Source organism: Salmo salar, chromosome ssa04 (assembly GCF_905237065.1).
Source record: "Salmo salar chromosome ssa04, Ssal_v3.1, whole genome shotgun sequence".
NCBI lineage: Eukaryota > Metazoa > Chordata > Actinopteri > Salmoniformes > Salmonidae > Salmo > Salmo salar.
Window position 1 is genome coordinate 35,185,978 of NC_059445.1, and position 20,033 is coordinate 35,206,010.

Sequence of the window (20,033 nt, forward strand, 5' to 3'; positions counted from 1 at the left end):
GGACTGTGGGCCGTCTCTGCAGGCTCCGGACTGTGGGCCGTCTCTGCAGGCTCCGGACTGTGGGCCGTCTCTGCAGGCTCCGGACTGTGGGCCGTCTCTGCAGGCTCCGGACTGTGGGCCGTCTCTGCAGGCTCCGGACTGTGGGCCGTCTCTGCAGGCTCCGGACTGTGGGCCGTCTCTGCAGGCTCCGGACTGTGGGCCGTCTCTGCAGGCTCCGGACTGTGGGCCGTCTCTGCAGGCTCCGGACTGTCGCCGGAAGCTCTGGACGGGGAACTGTCGCCGGAAGCTCTGGACGGGGACTGCGCACTGAAGGCCTGATGCATGGGGCTGGCCTTGGAGGCGCCAGACTATTTACACGCACCACAGTGCTAGCCCGAGGAGCAGGAGCAGGATGTACTGGACTGGGCTGACGCACTGAAGGCCTGGTGCGTGGTGATGGCACTGGAGGTACCAGACTGGAGACCCGCACCTCAAGGCTAGTGCGAGGAGCAGGAACAGGACTGTGGGGTCGCACTGGAGATCTGGTGCGTAGGCTTGTTACCCATCTTCCAGGCTGAATAGCCAACCTAGCCCGGCGCGGGCGGAGCGCAGGCACAGGACGGACTGATTCATCCCAGCACTCCGGAGACACAGTACGCAGTGCCGGCGCAGGATAACCTGGACCGAGACAGCGCACCGGAGACCAGACGCGCTGAGCTGGAACACTCTGTCCCGGCTCAATGCCCACTCTCGCCCGGCAGATGTTAGGAGCTGGGATGTAGCGCACCGGGCTCTCAAAGTGTACTGGGGACACCGTGCGCTCTACCGCATAACACGGTGCCTGACCAGTACTACGATGCCTCCTGTAAGCACGGGAAGTTGGCTCAGTATTCCATCCTGACTCAGGCCAACTTCTCGTGTGCCCCCCCCCAAAAAAAATTGGGGGCTGCCTCTCGGGCTCCCCTAGCTCCCGTAACTTGTCCTCCCAGAATCTTCGCTCCTTCTGCCAAGTCCATTCGTCAACCCGATGCTCCAATCCACGCTGCTTGGTCTTCTTATGGTGGGTGGTTCTGTAACGGCCGTCTGAAAGAGTAGACCAAGGCGCAGCGTGGTTAGTGCTCATCATGACATTTATTTGAATGAACACTGAATCAAAAAACCAAAGTGCAACAGCTAAACAGTTCTGTCAGGTAACAAATGACTAAACAGAAAATAAGCACCCACAAAAGCCAAAGGAAAACAGGCAGCCTAAGTATGGCTCCCAATCAGCAACAACAATATACAGCTGTCCCTGATTGAGAGTCATACCCGACCGAAACAAAGAAATACCAAACATAGAAAAAAGGACATAGAATTCCAACCCCAACTCACGCCCTGACCAACCAAAATAGAGACATAAAAGGATCTCTAAGGTCAGGGCGTGACAATAGCTAAATGATCCAGTATGACTATTTGATTTAGAATTTTAAGACCCCTTAAGGTATCCCCAAAAAATACATAATTTGAAAAAATATTGATTTTGGCCTTTAATACTAAAGCCTATAGAAGCGCATCGAATAACACATTCATGAATGTCAAAAAGGACATGCAAAAATAAATCATAAGAAACAAAGTTTGGAAGTGTCTGTCCTAAATTAAGGAGATATAAAAAACTCTGGAAATATATACATACACTACCGTTCAAAAGTTTGGGGTCACTTAGAAATGTCCTTGTTTTCCATGAAAGCATATGTGAAATTAGTTGCAAAATGAATAGGAAATATAGTCAAGACGTTGATAAGGTTATAAATAATGATTTTTAATTGAAATAATAATTGTGTCCTTCAAACTTTGCTTTCGTCAAAGAATCCTCCATTTGCAGCAATTACAGCTTGCAGACCTTTGGCATTCTAGTTCAAATCAAATTTATTTATAAAGCCCTTCTTACATCAGCTGATGTCACAAAGTGCTGTACAGAAACCCAGACTAAAACCCCAAACCGCAAGCAATGCAGGTGTAGAAGCACGGTGGCTAGGAAAAACTCCCTAGAAAGGCCAGAACCTAGGAAGAAACCTACAAAAGAACCAGGCTATGAGGGGTAGCCAGTCCTCTTCTGGCTGTGCCGGGTGGAGATTATAACAGAACATGGCCAAGATGTTCAAAGGTTCATAGATGACCAGCATGGTCAAATAATAATAATCACAGTGGTTGTCGAGGGTGCAACAGGTCAGCACCTCAGGAGTAAATGTCAGTTAGCTTTTCATAGACGATCATTCAGAGTAGCTCTACTGCTCCTACTGTCTCTAGAGAGTTGAAAACAGCAGGTTTGGGATAGGTAGCAAGTCCGGTGAAAAGGTCAGGGTTCGATAGCCGCATGCAGAACAGTTGAAACTGGAGCAGGACTCCAATGCCTCCACCATGCTACAGCATCTTTAAATTTTTTCTGCATCTCACGAATGTTCTTCTTTGTGATCCGAACACCTCAAAGTTAGATTATTCTGTCCATAACACTTTTTTCCAATCTTCCTCTGTCCAGTGTGTCTGTTCTTTTGCCCATCTTAATCTTTTATTTTTAACTAGACACTCTAATGTACTTGTCCTCTTGCTCAGGTGTGCACCGGGGCCTCCCACTCCTCTTTCTATTCTGGTTAGAGCCAGTTTGCGCTGCTCTGTTAAGCGAGTAGTACACAGCGTTGTACGAGATCTTCAGTTTCTTGGCAATTTCTCGCATGGAATAGCCTTCATTTCTCAAAACAAGAATATACTGATGAGTTTCAGAAGGAAGTTTTTTGTTTCTGGCCATTTTGAGCCTGTAATCGAACCCACAAATGATGATGCTCCAGATACTCAACTAGTATAAAGAAGGCCAGTTTTATTGCTTCTTGATTCAGAACAACAGTTTTCAGCTGTGCTAACATAATTGCAAAAGGGTTTTCTAATGATCAATTAGCCTTTTAAATTGGTAAACTTGGATTAGCTAACACAACGTGCATTTGGAACACAGGAGTGATGGTTGCTGATAATGGGCCTCTGTACGCCTACGTAGATATTCCATGAAAAAATCAGCCGTTTCCAGCTGCAATAGTCATTGACAACACTAACAATGTCTACACTGTATTTCTGATCAATTTTATGTTATTTTAATGGACACAAAATGTGCTTTTCTTTCAAAACAAGGACCCCAAAATGACCCCAAACTTTTGAACAGTAGTGTATATATACACAGTACCAGTCAAAAGTTTGGACACTCATTCAAGGATTTTTATTTTATTTTTACTATTTTCTACATTGTAGAATAATAGTGAAGCCATCAAAACTATGAAATAACAATGGGCCCTTTACTTTTTCTGTATTAGCGGACAGATATAGCAGTATATAGCACAGGATTGAAATCAATGCGTGTGAGTGTGTAAAGAGGGTCAAATACGTGTCTCACAGCCAGTGTGTGAGAGTTGGCAGCACTGCTTTCTGATATCAGTTGATGATAGAACTTAGACAAGCTGTAAATGCAACAAGTACTAATATTGTATCATATAATATCCTTCACAGCTTTTCAAGATAAAAAAATCTGAGATATTTATGGTCTTTTTACATGTATTTTCGAGGCAATTTATACAGGGAATGTGTATTAAACCCATATAAACTGAATTTAAAATCAAATTTACATTTTTTTAGGTTAACTATAATTCTAATACACAATTTCTGATACATCACATGCCTTACTTTTATTTTCCTGCATAAGTAAAAGTAGGAAATGCATCACCTATGCGTTCCTGCCATAAATTTAAATTAGATTCATTTTTGGATTTCTCACTGACCAAGATGGCTGCCAGTTTAGCCCCATTATTGAACTTTGAGGGTTTATGACCAATCCCCTCTTGGCATTTTAATTTGATCTCTATGGTTTAAGCATTGTTGTGGACTTAGAACATCCAATTTGGTTTTGTTTCTATTAAAAAAGTGTGATTACGAGAGTGACAATCTGAAAAAAATCCCAAACCTGGAAAAACAAAACTGACAAACAGTAATTTGGCAGAAAAAATAAGATGTAATTGTGCCTTATGTGTTCCTCTCTGGGAAGACTGAGTTTATCGTTGCATGTCATGATAAACCTTAAACGCAGACCAAAGAGCCCAATTATCACGGGTGTCGTAGGGTGTAGACCAAAACGCAACGGGAAAATGTATACTCATCTTCTTTTTATTTAGTGAAGAAGGAAAAACACAAACAACGTATACAAAAAACAAACGAACTAGACAGTCTCGTCAGGCATACAGCAAAACAAGAAACAATCTCCCACAAAATCCCATGACAAACACATTCCTATTTATAGGACCTTCAATCAGAGGCAACGATAGACACCTGCCTCCAACTGAAGGCCCCAACACCAATTAGCTAAACATAGAAATACAAACAACTAGACTGAACATAGAAATAAACTAACATAGAACAATAACCAAAACCCTGGACTAATAAATCAAATACCCCTCTACATACACAACCACCCCGAACCATATAAACCAAATACCCCCTCTACATGAACACATACACACCCTGAACCACATAAAACAAATACCCCCTGCCACGTCCTGACCAAACTATAAGAACAAATAACCTCTTTAGTGGTCAGGACGTGACACCAACTCTCTGTCTATTGTGGTTTGGGAAGTTAGGAGTAATGAGACTAATAAAATGTATATTATGAACTTGTTGTTCTCTTTCTTTTCAAAGATTGACCATGTTTACTTTTTGGGGTCCCACTTTGCATCCCTGCTTTCTCTGTCTCAAGGTGTGGTACCAGAAGGGTTTGTTCCCCTCAGAGCCTGTGTTCGTTCCCTCGCCGGAGGCCGTGGAGGAGGACGATGGGGTCATCCTGTCCGTGGTGGTCACGCCCACTGAGGTAAAGGTTATGGGTCATTATATCGCACACATGACTAGCGAAATTATAAAATATGATCTTACAGTGTTAGGCTTTCACAAGGAAATTCAGAGAAGCAGATTGTAATTTTGTTGTGCATAGAATGAAGTCATGAGTGCATTCTGATGTGTGGTCTGTAGCAAATTTTCCTCACAATAAAACAAACAGGTTGTTCTGTTCAGGACAACCCAGGTATAACATCATGTCATCTTGTAACTGTACATGAAAGGTAGTCATCATAAACGTTACATGACTTTTATGATATGGAAATGTATAGTTCACATTTGGACTCATGCTTGTATCATCAAATCTGTATTTATTATAATCCTCAACATTTTATCTTCCAAAATGCACAGAGTCCTTGTAATTTACAGCATTTTCCTCACTCAGACAACAAAATTCAGGCCAACCGATATGGGAATTTAGGGAGGCAAAAGTCACCAATTACCAATATATCTACCGATTTATATTACTTTTTTAGAAATGGAATGAAACACAAACTGTCTTTATTACACAATGTGCTCCAAACGATCATTTATTAACTAAATATTCAAATTGATATTCAAATTTTACATGATAACCACCAAAAAGCAACTATAGTGCCTTCAGAACGTATTCAGGTCCTTGACCTTTTCCACATTTTGTTGTGTTACAGCCGGAGAGGTTGTGTCACTGGCCTACATACAATACCCCATAATGTTGTAGTGCGATTCTGATTTTAAAAATGTTTTACAAATTAATGTCTTGAGTCAGTAAGTATTCAACCCCTTTGTGACAGCAAGCCTTAATACGTTCAGGAGTAGAAATGCGCTTAAGTCACATAATAGGTTGCATGGACTCACATTGTGTGCACTTATAGTGTTTAACATGATTTTTGAATGACTACTTCATCTCTGTATCCCACACATACAATTATCTGTAAGGTCTGTCAGTTGAGCAGTGATTTGCAAACACAGATTCACCCACAAAGACCAGGGAGATTTTACAATGCCTCGCAGAGAAGGGCACCTAATAGTAGATGGATAAAAATTAAAAAAAAGCTGACATTGAATATCCCTTTGAGCATGGTGAAGTTATTAATTACACTTTGGAGGGTGTATCAATACACCCAGTCACTACAAAGATACAGGTGTCCTTCTTAACTCCGTTGCTGGAGAGGAATGAAACCGTTCAGGGATTTCACCATGAAACCAATGTTGACTTTAAAACAGAGTTTAATGGCTGTGATAGGAGAAAAATTAGGATGGATCAACAACATTGTAGTAGTTATTTCACAATATCAACCTAAATGACACAGTGAAAAGGAGGAAGCCTGTACAGAATACAAATATATTTGCAATAAGGAACTAAAGTAAAACCGCTAAAAATGTGACAAAGAAAATAACTTCATGTCCTGAATAGAAAGTGTTATGTTTGGGGCAAATCCAACACAACATGTCACTGAGTACCACTCTTCATATTTTCAATCATGGTGGTGGCTGCATCATGGTTATGGGAATGATTATCATCAGCAAGAACAAGGGAGTTTTTCAGGATAAAAATAAAAGGAATAGAGCTACGCACAGACAAAATTCTAGAGGATATTCCTTGTTCAGTCTGCTTTCCAACAGACACTGGGAGACAAATTCACCTTTCAGCAGGACCATAACCATACACTGGAGTTGCTTACCAAGATGACATTGAATGTTCCTGAGTGGCCTAGTTAGAATATTGACTTAAATTGGCTTGAAAATCTAACCAACTTGACAGCGCTTGAGGAATTAAAAAAATAATAAAATGCAAATATTGTACAATCCAGGTGTGCAAAGCTCTTAGAGACTTGCCGATAAAGACTCACAGTTGTAATCGCTGCCAAAGCTGATTCTAACATGTATTGACTCAGGGGTGTGAATACATATGTAAATTAGATGTCTTTATTTAATATAATACATTTGCAAAAATGTCTAACAAAACATTTTTTCACTTTGTCATTATGGGGTATTGTGTGGAGATGGGTGAGATCTATTCAATCCATTTTGAATTGAAGCTGTAACAATACAATGTGGAATAAGAATTCACTTTATATATAAATACAAAACCCTTGTTCAGTTTACCTTCTTAGACACATGTTTAAGTTGTACCTATTTTTGGCAGTGGATAAGAATGCAGAAGTGTTTATGCTGAAGCACCACAAGCACACTAATAAACAAGAAGGGCTGAATGAATTAAACTTTGTCTCAAAGTAAATCTGAAACTGCACCAAGTTCAAACTATGCAGTAACATTCAGTTCCCAATGTCACCACTAGATGTCAGTATCATCATTTTTATTGAGTAGATTCACTACTGTGCTTTACAACAGTCAAAGGTCATGTAAAGAAACACTTTATGGCAACCTTGCAACAACAGCTTGTTATGACAAGCACAGGCTAACTGTTCATTATAAAAATGTTTTCTAACTGAAATCATAGTGTAAATTACACTGTTATTCAATACAAAATGTATTTGCTATATATTTCTTATATATAGTGCTGTGAAGTGGAGACTCTGAGTTCTGACATCATGCAAAGCATGTTACTGTACAGCCGCTGCGTTCAATTTAGGTGCTTTTCATTGTCCAAATCTGCCATTTTATTTTATCCTTATCCGGGTACAAGTGTATAGGGCTACAGAAAATGTGAAAAACATTTAAACAGGGTGGTTTTGACAACCATTGTCAACGTAATTAAAAAAAAACTTGTCATCAATAATATTCACACAACGAGCGTGTTCAGATTGTTCACCTTTCTCATCCGCTCATTAGGGTCAAATGGCGATATTCACTGGGTTTCAACCTCAGTTATTTTAGACACAAGTTACAGCATTTCAGAAACGTGCCATATGGATATGGTATTAATAGAGATTAATTTGGAATGTTCTACAGTGTTTATGTAGATTAATCTGGAAGGTTCTATCTCTCTGTGCAGGATAAGAGTACATTCCTCCTGGTTCTGGATGCCAAGACATGGGAGGAGCTGGGGAGAGCAGAGGTGCCTGTCAATATTCCCTACGGTTTCCATGGTACCTTCAACACCACTGCCTAGATCAGCATTACTGACATAACAATCACCCATTCCTTCCTTCCTCCATCCCTCCCTCCCTCCCTCAGATTATTTTGTGCCCAATAGAAATTAATGGTAAATAATGTATTGTGTCATTATGGAGTCACTTTTATTGTAAATAAGAATAGAATATGTTTCTAATCACTTCTACGTTATATGTTAAAATGTGGATGCTACCATTATTACAGATAATCCTGAATGAATTGTGAATAATGATGAGTGTGAAAGTTAGATGCAGAAAGAGCATAGCCCCCCAAAAATGATAACCTCCTCTGTTATTGTAACGGTGAGAGGTTAGCATGTCTTTTGTGTGTCTGTAACTTTCTCACTTGTCATTATTTATGATTCATTCAGGATTTTCCATATTCATGGTAGCATCCACAATAATGTACAGTGGAAGTGTTTAGAAACATTCTATTCTTATTTCCAATAAAAGTGACTCCAAAATGACAATACATTATTTACCATTCAAGTCAAGGGGTCTGAATATGCTGTATACACATATTTTACATATACATTTTACACACATGGTACTTTTATATAGCGCAATCACATAATAATAATAATAATAATAATAATAGTAATACATTACCAAACACAAGCTCTTTAATCACACATGAATTTTGAACCTTCCTAATCGCATATTATCCACAGATTGTAAGCTAAAGATGAAAACCTTTCCTATGATTATTCTTATATTATTGATTGATTGACAATGGCTTTCCAAATTGCCCAACACTGCTCTTTGTAAGGTTAATGTTAAGTCAATGTTGTGATTGGAAACAAGCTACTGTACATAGGGGCAATACCATAATAAATGATCTCTTCGCAGAAAAATCTACAGTGCTGAGATTGTTGTATGCCCTATTTATACAGCATGAAATTGGTGGCAAGAATTTGGTATAATAATTTTAATTGAAAAAGTCAGTCTTGAATCAAATGTAGTTTTTTTGTATCAGTTCATATACCATGTTTCATGGAATCGGTACATCGAAAATCTCTTCCCATTTATTTTGCAACCTGTATGGCGCAGCGGTCAACATTTTTGCCCTCAAATGAAACTGGTATATTTTTCTATTTATGCCAATCATTTTCAGCCAATTTGTATCTTTAGTATATGGCAGACAAACAAGTTCCAAACATTCTCCCTCTTCCCCTTGCCCTTGGTAATGCTGCAATCAATTGGTTGTAACTTTGGATTGAGCAGACATTCCCATATATTTTTGATAGCTGCATGTGTTACTTAACTCCACTATTTCTATTCATATTATCAATAATACATATAATACTTTTTTTTTCTTCCATAAATAACTTTTTTTTATTAATCAGTATTTTAGTTTAACCATAATATTTGTTCTGTCTTTTCTGGAAGGTAAATATATATATAATATATATATGAGTGAAGCTTTTAGTGAGACGTTTAATGCTTTAATATTTAATATTTTTAGCCCCCAAAACGCATATTAATTATTTTGTCTGGTTTAGCGTTCCAAATTAAGTGAAATATTTTTTGCTCATATGATTTTTTTTTTTACATTTTACTAATGGCAATGCCATGAGTAAGTAAACTGTGATAGGACCAAAGAGTTAATAAATGTGATTTTTCCATAAAGAGACAAGTATTTACCTCTCCATGGTTGCAGAATCCTATCTATTTTTGCAAACTTTCTTTTGAAATTGGTTGTGATAAGTTAATTTATATTTTTGGAGATATGAATACCAAGTATGTCTACTTCACCTTCCTCCCATTTTATTGGTAAACTACAAGATAGTGTAAACAATGACTTTTAACGATCCAATGCGTTATATTGTACACTTGTCATAATTAGGTTTTAGTCCAGAGAGGCTAGAAAAGTGATCTAGATCTTCAATGAGACTGTGCAGGGATCCAGATTGCAGACTTAAGAAAAAAACTTGAGTCATTGGCATACATTGACACATTTTTGTTTCTAACCCCTTGATGTTTTTGTTGGATCAAATTTTAATAGCTAGCATTTCGATGGCCATAATAAATATATACGGAGACAATGGACAGCCTTTTACTACTCTTAAAAGCTCAATACTTTCTAACCATTATTTACTATTTTACACCTGGGGTTGCTGTACATAACTTTAACCCATTGTATAAGAGATTCACCGAAATTAAAGTAATCCAGGCATTTATATATCAATTATAATTGTACTTATTCAAACTCCTTTTCGAAACCTGCAATTAGGGAGACTAAGTGTGTACATTCACTACAACAAATATCAATGTTCAAGTAACTTCAATCGTTATAGATCAGAATACATCATGCAATTTAGTTTCAAAAAGTTCATAAAACATTAAACAGTTAAGTATTTACAACTTAAGAAGACCATATGGGTGGTGATACCACTTTATTACTTTAAGTATTGAACACTGAAATACTCTGAGTTGGGTTACTCAAATGGTTCTAGGCAACTGGTTTCCACATAAACTAATTGTTAGCAGAACAAATTACTTTTTACAGTGCAGAATCTGATGCCTTACTTTACATTAAGTTACGCATGCATATCCCAAGGGTGCATCTTTAACCACTAACAATATTTTTTATTTTTTGTACATTTTATACAAATGATTTTACTATGTTCTGTGGTACATTTTTTATAAAAAAGTGATACTATAAAAGTTTCTCATTTGTTTTCTGACCTTTATCAGTCATTGATATTATTGATATATAAATTGAATTAAATGTTAGTGATAGTAAAGCCACCAGTGGCCTGGGGTGGTTTAGCTGCTCTAACGGTCTAAACTGCTTCCTCTAGAAAACTATATACCACTGTGTCAGAGCATGAATTGAAATCTGACCAAGTGTTCTTTCAGCACACTCTTCTTGCCTCTCCTGTCTCTCTGTTTCCAAACCAATAAACATAGAAACTCTGTTTTCAGTCCAGTGGGTGTATTATTGTACAGTGCTGAATGTTTTTCCAATCAACCTACATGCATGTCCTATGTAAATAAAAGTAAACATATTTCTTCTAGGCTTCTCAGGTATTATGAGAAGCCTTGAGGGAGTGTTAGTGGTCCAGGTGTAACAGGGTTATAAATGTCACTGTAAGTTGTGACTTTCTCCAAAATGATTTGTTTTTCATGTTACTCATGTGTTATGAGTGATCTCTACTGGCGTAATGCGGTACTGCAGTTCGGTGGTCGCAAAGACCAGGATGTAATCTCCAGATAAAAGGCTCTGCATGATCAATCCAATGTCTGAAGTGGACGTACAGAATTTACTGCGAAAAAGCCTTTGCAGACATCAGGGCTTTCATACGAAGCCTCCGACCACATTTTCAGATCAAGCATAAATTGGCTTTTAATTGAATTTACCATAGAACCCCACAGTGGATGCATCATAATACCCATAAAACCTAGCAGTCAAACATGTAAATGGTCTCAATTATTTTCATAAATGTTTCTCATAGGGGATATTAAAACCACTTCAAACAAGGTGTGTGTTTCATGTAGGCTTTCCTTGGCGTTATATTTTGATAACTGTGTTAAAACCTGTTGGGGCTACAGGTTAGCAATGAACCCCGAGCCGGGATTGCTAACAAGGCTGGAAATTAAAAACATCAAAAATCTAATAATTTCAATTTCTCAAACAATCAACTATTTTACACAATTTAAATGATAAACATCTCCTTAATCTAACCACATTGTTCGATTTTCAAAGAGGCTTTACGGCAAAAGCATAAAGTTAGATTATGTTAGGACAGTACATAGCCACAAAAGTACAAACATCCATTTTCAATTCAAGGTCAGGCGTCACCAAAAGCAGAAACCAGCTTGAATTATGCACTAACTTTTGTCAATCTCCATCAGATGACACTCCTAGGACATTATGTTATACAATACATGCATTTTTTGTTCCATCAAGTTCATATTTATATCCAAAAACAGCATTTTACAGTAGCGTGAAATTCAGATTTTTTTCTTCTCTGAAAGGCTTCCGGTGAACATAACAAAATTACTATTCGAAAACATTGGTAAATTATAATATTGTCATTCAAAGAATAATATATTATCATCTCGTAATTGCTACCGAATGGCCAGATCTCAAAATAACTTTACTGGGAAATCACATTTTGCAATAAACGGGGTGCTATGCTAAGAACAACAGGCTATGCTATACAGTTAGCATCATCTAAAATCGATAATAACATTGTAAATACCCCCTTACCTTTGATTATCTCCATCAGAAGGCAGGATCCCAGGTCCGGAAGGCATTCCAGGTCCGGAACAAATGTGGTTTCTTTTGACAAAGTTCATAATTTATGTCCAAATAACACCAAGTACTTAGCGTTCATTATGCTCCCACAAAACGTGGTTGGGGGCTGGTAAAATCACGCCGAAAAGCTAAAAAAACCTAGTAAATAATCTATTTATGTTCGTTCAAACATGTCAAATGTTGTTTAGCATTAATCTTTTGGTCCATTTTTAACGTTAAACATCAGTAATATTTTCACACAACCTATCCTATGTCTAGATAAAAAATGATGACAAACTCACGTTTCTCAGATTTATGCGCAGGCGCAAAAAAATGAAGTGATGACATGTCAACTTCCTTGGATTCTAATTTGCTCTCTGTTTATCATAGACGCTTCAAACAACTTTATAAAGATCGTTGACATCTAGTGGAAGCCGTAGGTGTTGCGAAATGAATCCTTTCTCACTATGGTATCTATAAAACAATGACACTAAATAGTACAGTCACAAAATTCACATTTTTTTGTATCTATTTTTCACAGGTTTTTGCCTGCAATATGAGTTTTGTTATACTTACAGACACCATTCAAACTGTTTTAGAAAATTCAGAGTGTTTTCTATCCGAATGTGTTAATAATATGCATATCCTAGCTTCTGAGTTGGTGTAGGAGGCAGTTAAAAATGGGCACATATTTTTTTCAAAATGTCTCAATACTGCCCCCGAGCCCCAACAGGTTTTAATCTCTCTTGGACAAGAATACTTTTATCGATATATTCGGCTCTACAGTGGCTTGCGAAAGTATTCACCCCCTTGACTTTTTTCTATTTTGTTGCTTTACAACCTGGAATGAAAATTGTAAAAAAAAAAATTGGGGGGGGGCTGTATATTTGATTTACACAACATGCCTACCACTTTTAAGATGCAAAATATTTTTTATTGTGAAATAAGACAAAAAAACAGAAAACTTGAGAGTGCAGAGCTATTAGTGTTTTCCTTGATGGCCAAAAAGCTCAATTTTAGTCTCATCTGACCAGAGTACCTTCTTCCATATGTTTGGGTAGTCTCCCACATGCCTTTTGGCTAACACCAATGGCTTTTTTCTGGCCTCTCTTCCGTAAAGCCCAGCTCTGTGGAGTGTACGGCTTAAAGTGGTCCTATGGACAGATACTCCAATCTCCGCTGTGGAGGATTGCAGCTCCTTCAGTGTTATCTTTGGTTTATTTGTTGCCGCTCTGATTAATGCCCTCCTTGCCTGATCTGTGAGTTTTGGTGGGCAGCCCTCTCTTGACAGGTTTTATTGAGGTGCCATATTCTTTCCATTTTTGAATAATGGATTTAATGGTGCTCCGTTGGATGTTGAAAGTTTCATATATTTTTTTATAACCCAACCCTGATCTGTACTTCTCCACAACTTTGTCCCTGACCTGTTTGGCGAGCTCCTTGGTCTTCATGGTGCCGCATGCTTGGTGGTGCGCCTTGCTTAGTGGTGTTGCAGACTCTGGGGCCTTTTAGAACAGGTGTATATATACTGAGATCAAGTGACAGCTCATGTGACACTTAGATTGCACACAGGTGGACTTTATTTAACCAATTATGTGACTTCTGAAGGTAATTGGTTGCACCAGGTCTTATTTAGGGGCTTTATAGCACAGGTGGTGAATACATATACACGCACCACTTTTCCGTTTTTTATTTTAGCGAATTTTTAAAACATGTTATTTTCTTTTCATTTCATTTCACCAATTTGGACTATTTTGTGTATGTCCATTACATGAAATCCAAATAAAAATACATTTAAATTACAGATTGTAATGCAGCATAGAAGGAAAAACGGCAAGGGGGATAAATACTTTTGCAAGGCACTGTATTAACTCTCCGATTTGAAAATGCTAATTAGTGTAAGTAGTAGACATCATGCATGTAGACATCATGCATGACTACAAATCCCTGCAAGCTCCTGCACATCTTTGCTGTCAGCTAACTAGCTACTATCTACCTTGATTGAAAAAGAAAGATACTGAGCATTTTCATTTGTTCCATATTTGATTTAACTAATTTTTGTTGTCTTATTTATGCATTTGGTCTGGTACAGAATACTATCCTAGTAGCAGTCAGATATTTGCAATGAATACTAGGATAGCTTGTTGCAAAGAAGCTAGCTAGCTAGTTACAATAGCTACTTACCGAGATGATGTTAGCAACATACCCTTATTTTACCAGATCGTCTTCTCCTTCAGCCAATCGTCTATATTTAATCCCTTATAATTTCTGCCAACTATATGAACAATGTGAAATCTACAGTACCAGTCAAAAGTTTGGACACACCTACTCATTCAATGGTTTTTCTTTATTTTGAATATTTTCGACATTGTAGAATAATAGTGAAGACATGAAAACTATGAAATAACACATATGGAATCATGTAGTAACCAAATAAGTGTTAAATCAAAATATATTTTATTTGAGTTTCTTCAAAGTAGCCACCATTTGCTTTGATGACAGCTTTACACACTCTTGGCATTCTCTCAACCAGCTTCACCTGGAATGCTACATGATTCCATATGAGTTATTTCATAGTTTGATGTCTTCACTATTATTCTACAATGTAGAAAATTGTAAAAATAAAGAAAATCCTGCAGCATTGAAGGTCCCCAAGAACACAGTGGCCTCTATCATTCTTAAAAGGAAGAAGTTTGGAACCAACAAATCTCTTCCTAGAACTGGCGGCCCGGCCAAACTGAGCAATCGGGGGAGAAGGGCCTTGGTCAGGGAGGTGACCAAGAACCCAATGGTCAATAGAAGGGAGGACCTTCCAGGAGGACAACCATCTCTGCAGCACTCCACCAATCAGGCCTTTATTGTAGAGTGGCCAGACGGAAGTACAGAGGAAAACCTGCTCCAGAGCGCTCAGGACCTCAGACTGGGGAGAAGGTTCACCTTCCAACAGGACAATGACCCTAAGCACACTGTCAACACAATGCAGGAGTGGCTTCGGGACAAGTCTCTGAATGTCCTTGAGTGGCCCAGGCAGAGCCTGGACTTGAACCCAATTGAACATCTCTGGAGAGACCTGAAAATAGCTGTGCTGCGACGCTCCCCATCCAACCTGACCGAGCTTGAGAGGATCTGCAGAGAAGAATGGGAGAACCTCCCAAATACAGGTGTGCCAAGCTTGTAGCGTCATACTCAAGAAGACTCGAGGCTGTAATCACTGCCAACTCCACATCAACAAAGTACTGAGTAAAGGGTCTGAATATTTATGTAAATGTGATATTTCACTTTTATTTTTTATACATTTACACAAAAATCGAAATTATTATTTTTTATTTTGGCCAGCAATTTTTGGGATCCTCACGCTGCTACCTGTGCACACTGAGAGCTAGTGCTCATGTGATGTTCCGTATTAAACCCAATGCAACTCAGATATAGACTGTTCATGAATCAGCCTATGCGAACGTGAATAGATTAGATTACCTTGAAAACAAGTTGGACCTCTTGTGTCCAGTTCTTATTATACCTCAGTGGGTTAGACTGGCCATAGCCAGGTGCACGTCGGGTCAGCTTAATGTTTATATAGCAGGTTAAGCGAAGTAATGTAGCTGGTTTGGAGAATTAACATAGAAAATTAGGATAACTAACGTGGCAGGTTAGGAGAATGAGGTTAAGGTTAGGAAAAGGGTTAAGGATAAAATGCATAGTAGGTTAGGATGATTCATGTGGAAGGTTAGGAGAATGAAGTTAGGGTTAGGGTTAGCTTAGTCTCCTATTTCCATAATCACGTCTTTGTCACACCTTCTGTCATGCCCTGATCTGTTTCACCTGTTCCTGTGATTGTCTCCACCCCCTCCAGGTGTTGCTTATTTTGCCCAGTCTACTTATCCCCGTGTTTCCTGTCTCTCTGTGCCAGTTTGTCTTGTATGTTTAGTCAAGTCAGTTCCCGTACTCCTTTTTGCTATTCTCCTTTTTCGACTCCTCCTGGTTTGAACCTTGCCTGTTTCTGGACTCTGTACCTGCTTGCCTGACCATTCTGCCTGCCTTGACCACGAGTCTGTCTGCCACTCTGTACCTCCTGGACGCTGATCTGGTTTGGACCTTTTGCCTCTCCACGAACATTCTCTTGCCTACCCCTTTAGATTATTAAACATTGTAAGACTCCAACCCTCTGCCTCTTGTGTCTGCATCTGGGTCTCGCCTTGTGCCTTGATAGTATGAACTGGCCACGGCAGACCCAGCAGACTTGGACCAGCTCCGCCACGCTGTCTCCCTGCCACCATTCGGAGACATGAGGAGTTGGTACATGGCCTTTTGGAAGGTGTCAGGTCCTTGACGGAACACCACGACCATGGGTTAAAGGCTATTATGGAGCAAATCGGGGAGTTAGCTCAGAGGCTACCTGCCACCTCTGAAAAACCACAATAACCCAGTAATTTTTCCCCTATCTGTGGTGAGTATGTACAGCCTATCCCGGCTGCATGTGTCAGATCATTTCATTCTTTCGGGATATTAATACTGAGTATGTCCACATCACTGTTAGACCATTGTAAATCAAATGAAATTGTATTTTATTTGTCACATACACATATTAATGTGAGAGTAGCGAAATGCTTGTGCTTCTAGTTCTGACAGCGCAGTAATATCTAATAAGTAATCCAACAATTCCCCAACAACTGCCTAAAACATACAAATCTAAAGGGGTGAATGAGAATATGTACATGTAAGTCTATGAATGAGCGATGGCCGAGTGGCATCGGCAAGGTGCAAAAGATGGTATAAAATACAGTTGAGGTCGGAAGTTTACATGCACCTTAGCCAAATGCATTTAAACTCAATTTTCCACAATTCCTGATATTTAATCCTAGTAAAAAGTCCCTGTCTTAGGTCAGTTAGGATCACCACTTTATTTTAAGAATGTGAAATGTCAGAATAATAGTAGAGAATTATTTATTTCAGCTTTTATTCATTTCATCACATTCCCAGTGGGTCAGAAGTTTACATACACTCAATTAGTACTTGGTAGCATTGCCTTTAAATTGTTTAACTTGGGTCAAACATTTCAGTTAGCCTTCCACAAGCTTCCCACAATAAGTTGGGTGAATTTTGGCCCATTCCTCCTGACAGAGCAGGTGTAACTGAGTCAGGTTTGTAGGCCTCCTTGCTCACACACGCTTTTTCAGTTCTACCCATACATTTTCTGTAGGATTGAGGTCAGGGCTTTGTGATGGCCACTCCAATACCTTGACTTTGTTGTCTTTAAGCCATTTTGCAAGTATGTTATTGTCAATTTGGAAGACCCATTGGACAAATATTTAACTTCCTGACTGATGCCGCTTCAATATATCCACATCATTTTCCTGCCTCATGATGCCATCTATCTTGTGAAGTGGACCAGTCCCTCCTGCAGCAAAGCACCCCACAACATGATGCTGCCACCCCCGTGCTTCACGGTTGGGATGGTGTTCCTCGGCTTGCAAGCCTCCCCCCTTTTCCTCCAAACATTACGATGGTCATTATGGCCAAACAGTTCTATTTTTGTTTCATCAGACCAGAGGACATTTCTCCAAAAAGTACAATCTTTGTCCCCATGTGCAGTTGCAAATCGTAGTCTGGCTTTTTTATGGCGGTTTTGGAGCAGTGGCTTCTTCCTTACTGAGCGGCCTTTCATGTTATGTCGATATAGGACTCGTTTTACTGTGGATATAGATAATTTTGCACCTGTTTCCTCCAGCATCTTCACAGGGTCCTTTGCTGTTCTGGGATTTATTTGCACTTTTTGCACCAAAGTACGTTCCTCTCTAGGAGACAGAATGCATCTCCTTCCTGAGCGATATGATGGCTGCGTGGTCCCATGGTGTTTATACTTGCGTACTATTGTTTGTACAGATGAACGTGGTACTTTCAGCCGTTTGGAAATTGCTCCCAAGGATGAACCAGACTTGTAGAGGTCTACACTTTTTTTTCTGAGGTCTTGGCTGATGTATTTTTATTTTACCATAATGTCAAGCAAAGAGGCACTGAGTTTGAAGGTAGGCCTTGAAATACATCCACAGGTACATATCCAATTGACTCAAATGATGTCAATTAGCCTATCAGAAGCTTCTAAAGCCATGACATAATTTTCTTGAATTTTACAAGCTGTATAAAGGCACAGTCAACTAAGTGTATGGAAACTTCTGACCCACTAGAATTGTGATACAGTGAAATAATCTGTAACAATTGTTCGAAAGATTACTTGGATCATGCACAAAAGTAGATGTCCTAACCGACTTGCCAAAATTATAGTTTGTTAAACAAGAAATTTGTAAAATTAGTTTTAATGACTCCAACCTAAGTGTATGTAAACTTTCGACTTCAACTGTATATGCCAATTATTTGATGGTCCGACCGCCTTCTGTCCCCTATCAACACTTTTTAAACTTTTGATGCCAGCAAGAATGACATAAGAAAGTAGTCAAGATGACTAGGTTGATTGAGCCTCTGCCATGTACAGTGGGGAGAACAAGTGTTTGATATACTGACGATTTTTGCAGGTTTTCCTACTTACAAAGCATGTAGAGGTCTGTAATTTTTATCATAGGTACACTTCAACTCTGAGAGACGGAATCTAAAACAAAAATCCTGAAAATCACATTGTGTGATTTAAGTAATTCATTTGCTTTTTACATATATATATATATATATAAAAAGGCAAATTAATTACTTAAAAATCATACAATGTGATTTTCAGAATTTTTATATATAATTTTTTTTTTTCACCTAGGATTATAGCGGCTAACGTCCCCTGAACGCACAGCCGCTAATCCGCGGCCTGCTAGCTAGCTAAAGCACATTGGACTGCTGGCTTAAGAGGCCCTTCGGACATATTTCTTTGGCCACTATACATATTTTGCCAATTGGCCTGGTTTACCACACGGAGCCCTGCTGATCCGTCCGCTGATGTAACTGCACGAGGAGGCCACAACAGGCTTTCCTCCATCGTGTCGCCCCTCTAAGGCCTTTCTGTTAGCCCGCCGCTAGCTGCCTGATGCCACGCACTGGACTCTTATGATCACCCGGCTACGCATGCCTCTCCCTAGCATCACCATGCCTTGTCCATTGCTGTTTTGGTTTGTAACTATTGTTTTATTTCACTGTAGAGCCTCTAGCACTGCTCAAAACGCCTCGGCTAACAATTTAGTTCCACCTCCCACACACGCAGTGACATCACCTGGTTTAAATGCTATTTCTAGAGACAATATCTCTTTCATTATCACTATATGCACAGGTTTATCCCCACTGTATTCACATCCTACTATACCTTTGTCTGTACATTATGCCTTGAATATATTCTACCGTGCCCAGAAATCTGCTCCTTTTACTCTCTGTTCTGAACGTGCTAGGCGTTCAGTTCTGTTAGCCTTTAGCTGTACCCTTATCCTACTCCTCCTCTGTTCCTCTGGTGATGTAGAGGTTAATCCAGGCCCTGCAGTGTCTAGCTCCACTCCCATCCCCCAGGCTCTCTCATTTGTTGACTTCTGCAACCGTAAAAGCCTTGGTTTCATGCATGTTAACATTAGAAGCCTCCTCCCTAGAACTGCCAAAGGGGGTGGTGTTGCAATCTACTGCAAAGATAACCTGCAGAGTTCTGTCTTACTATTCAGGTCTGTACCCAAACAATTCGAGCTCCTACTTCTAAAAATTAACCTTTCCAGAAACAAGTATCTCACCGTTGCCGCTTGCTATAGACCACCCTCTGCCCTCAGCTGTGCCCTCGACGCCATATGTGATTTGATTGCCCCCATCTATCTTCTGAGCTCGTGCTGCTAGGTGACCTAAACTGGGACATGCTTAACACCCCGGCCATCCTACAATCTAAG

At 39.3% G+C, this 20,033-nt stretch overlaps 1 protein-coding gene across 6 annotated transcripts in view; it reads left to right on the forward strand.

Annotated features, from left to right (window-relative positions):
• The window catches only part of bco2b (beta-carotene oxygenase 2b), a 124,029-nt gene extending 113,165 nt beyond the window's left edge, over positions 1 to 10,864 (forward strand). For 5 of the 6 annotated variants that reach the window (XM_014195690.2, XM_014195691.2, XM_014195692.2 and 2 more), the window contains 2 exons: positions 4,748 to 4,858; positions 7,820 to 10,864. In XM_014195690.2, the coding sequence (XP_014051165.1) occupies positions 4,748 to 4,858; positions 7,820 to 7,936 (228 nt within the window). In that variant the 3' untranslated portion in view covers positions 7,937 to 10,864. 6 annotated transcript variants of the gene reach the window in all.
• Positions 10,865 to 20,033: the final 9,169 nt, after the last annotated feature.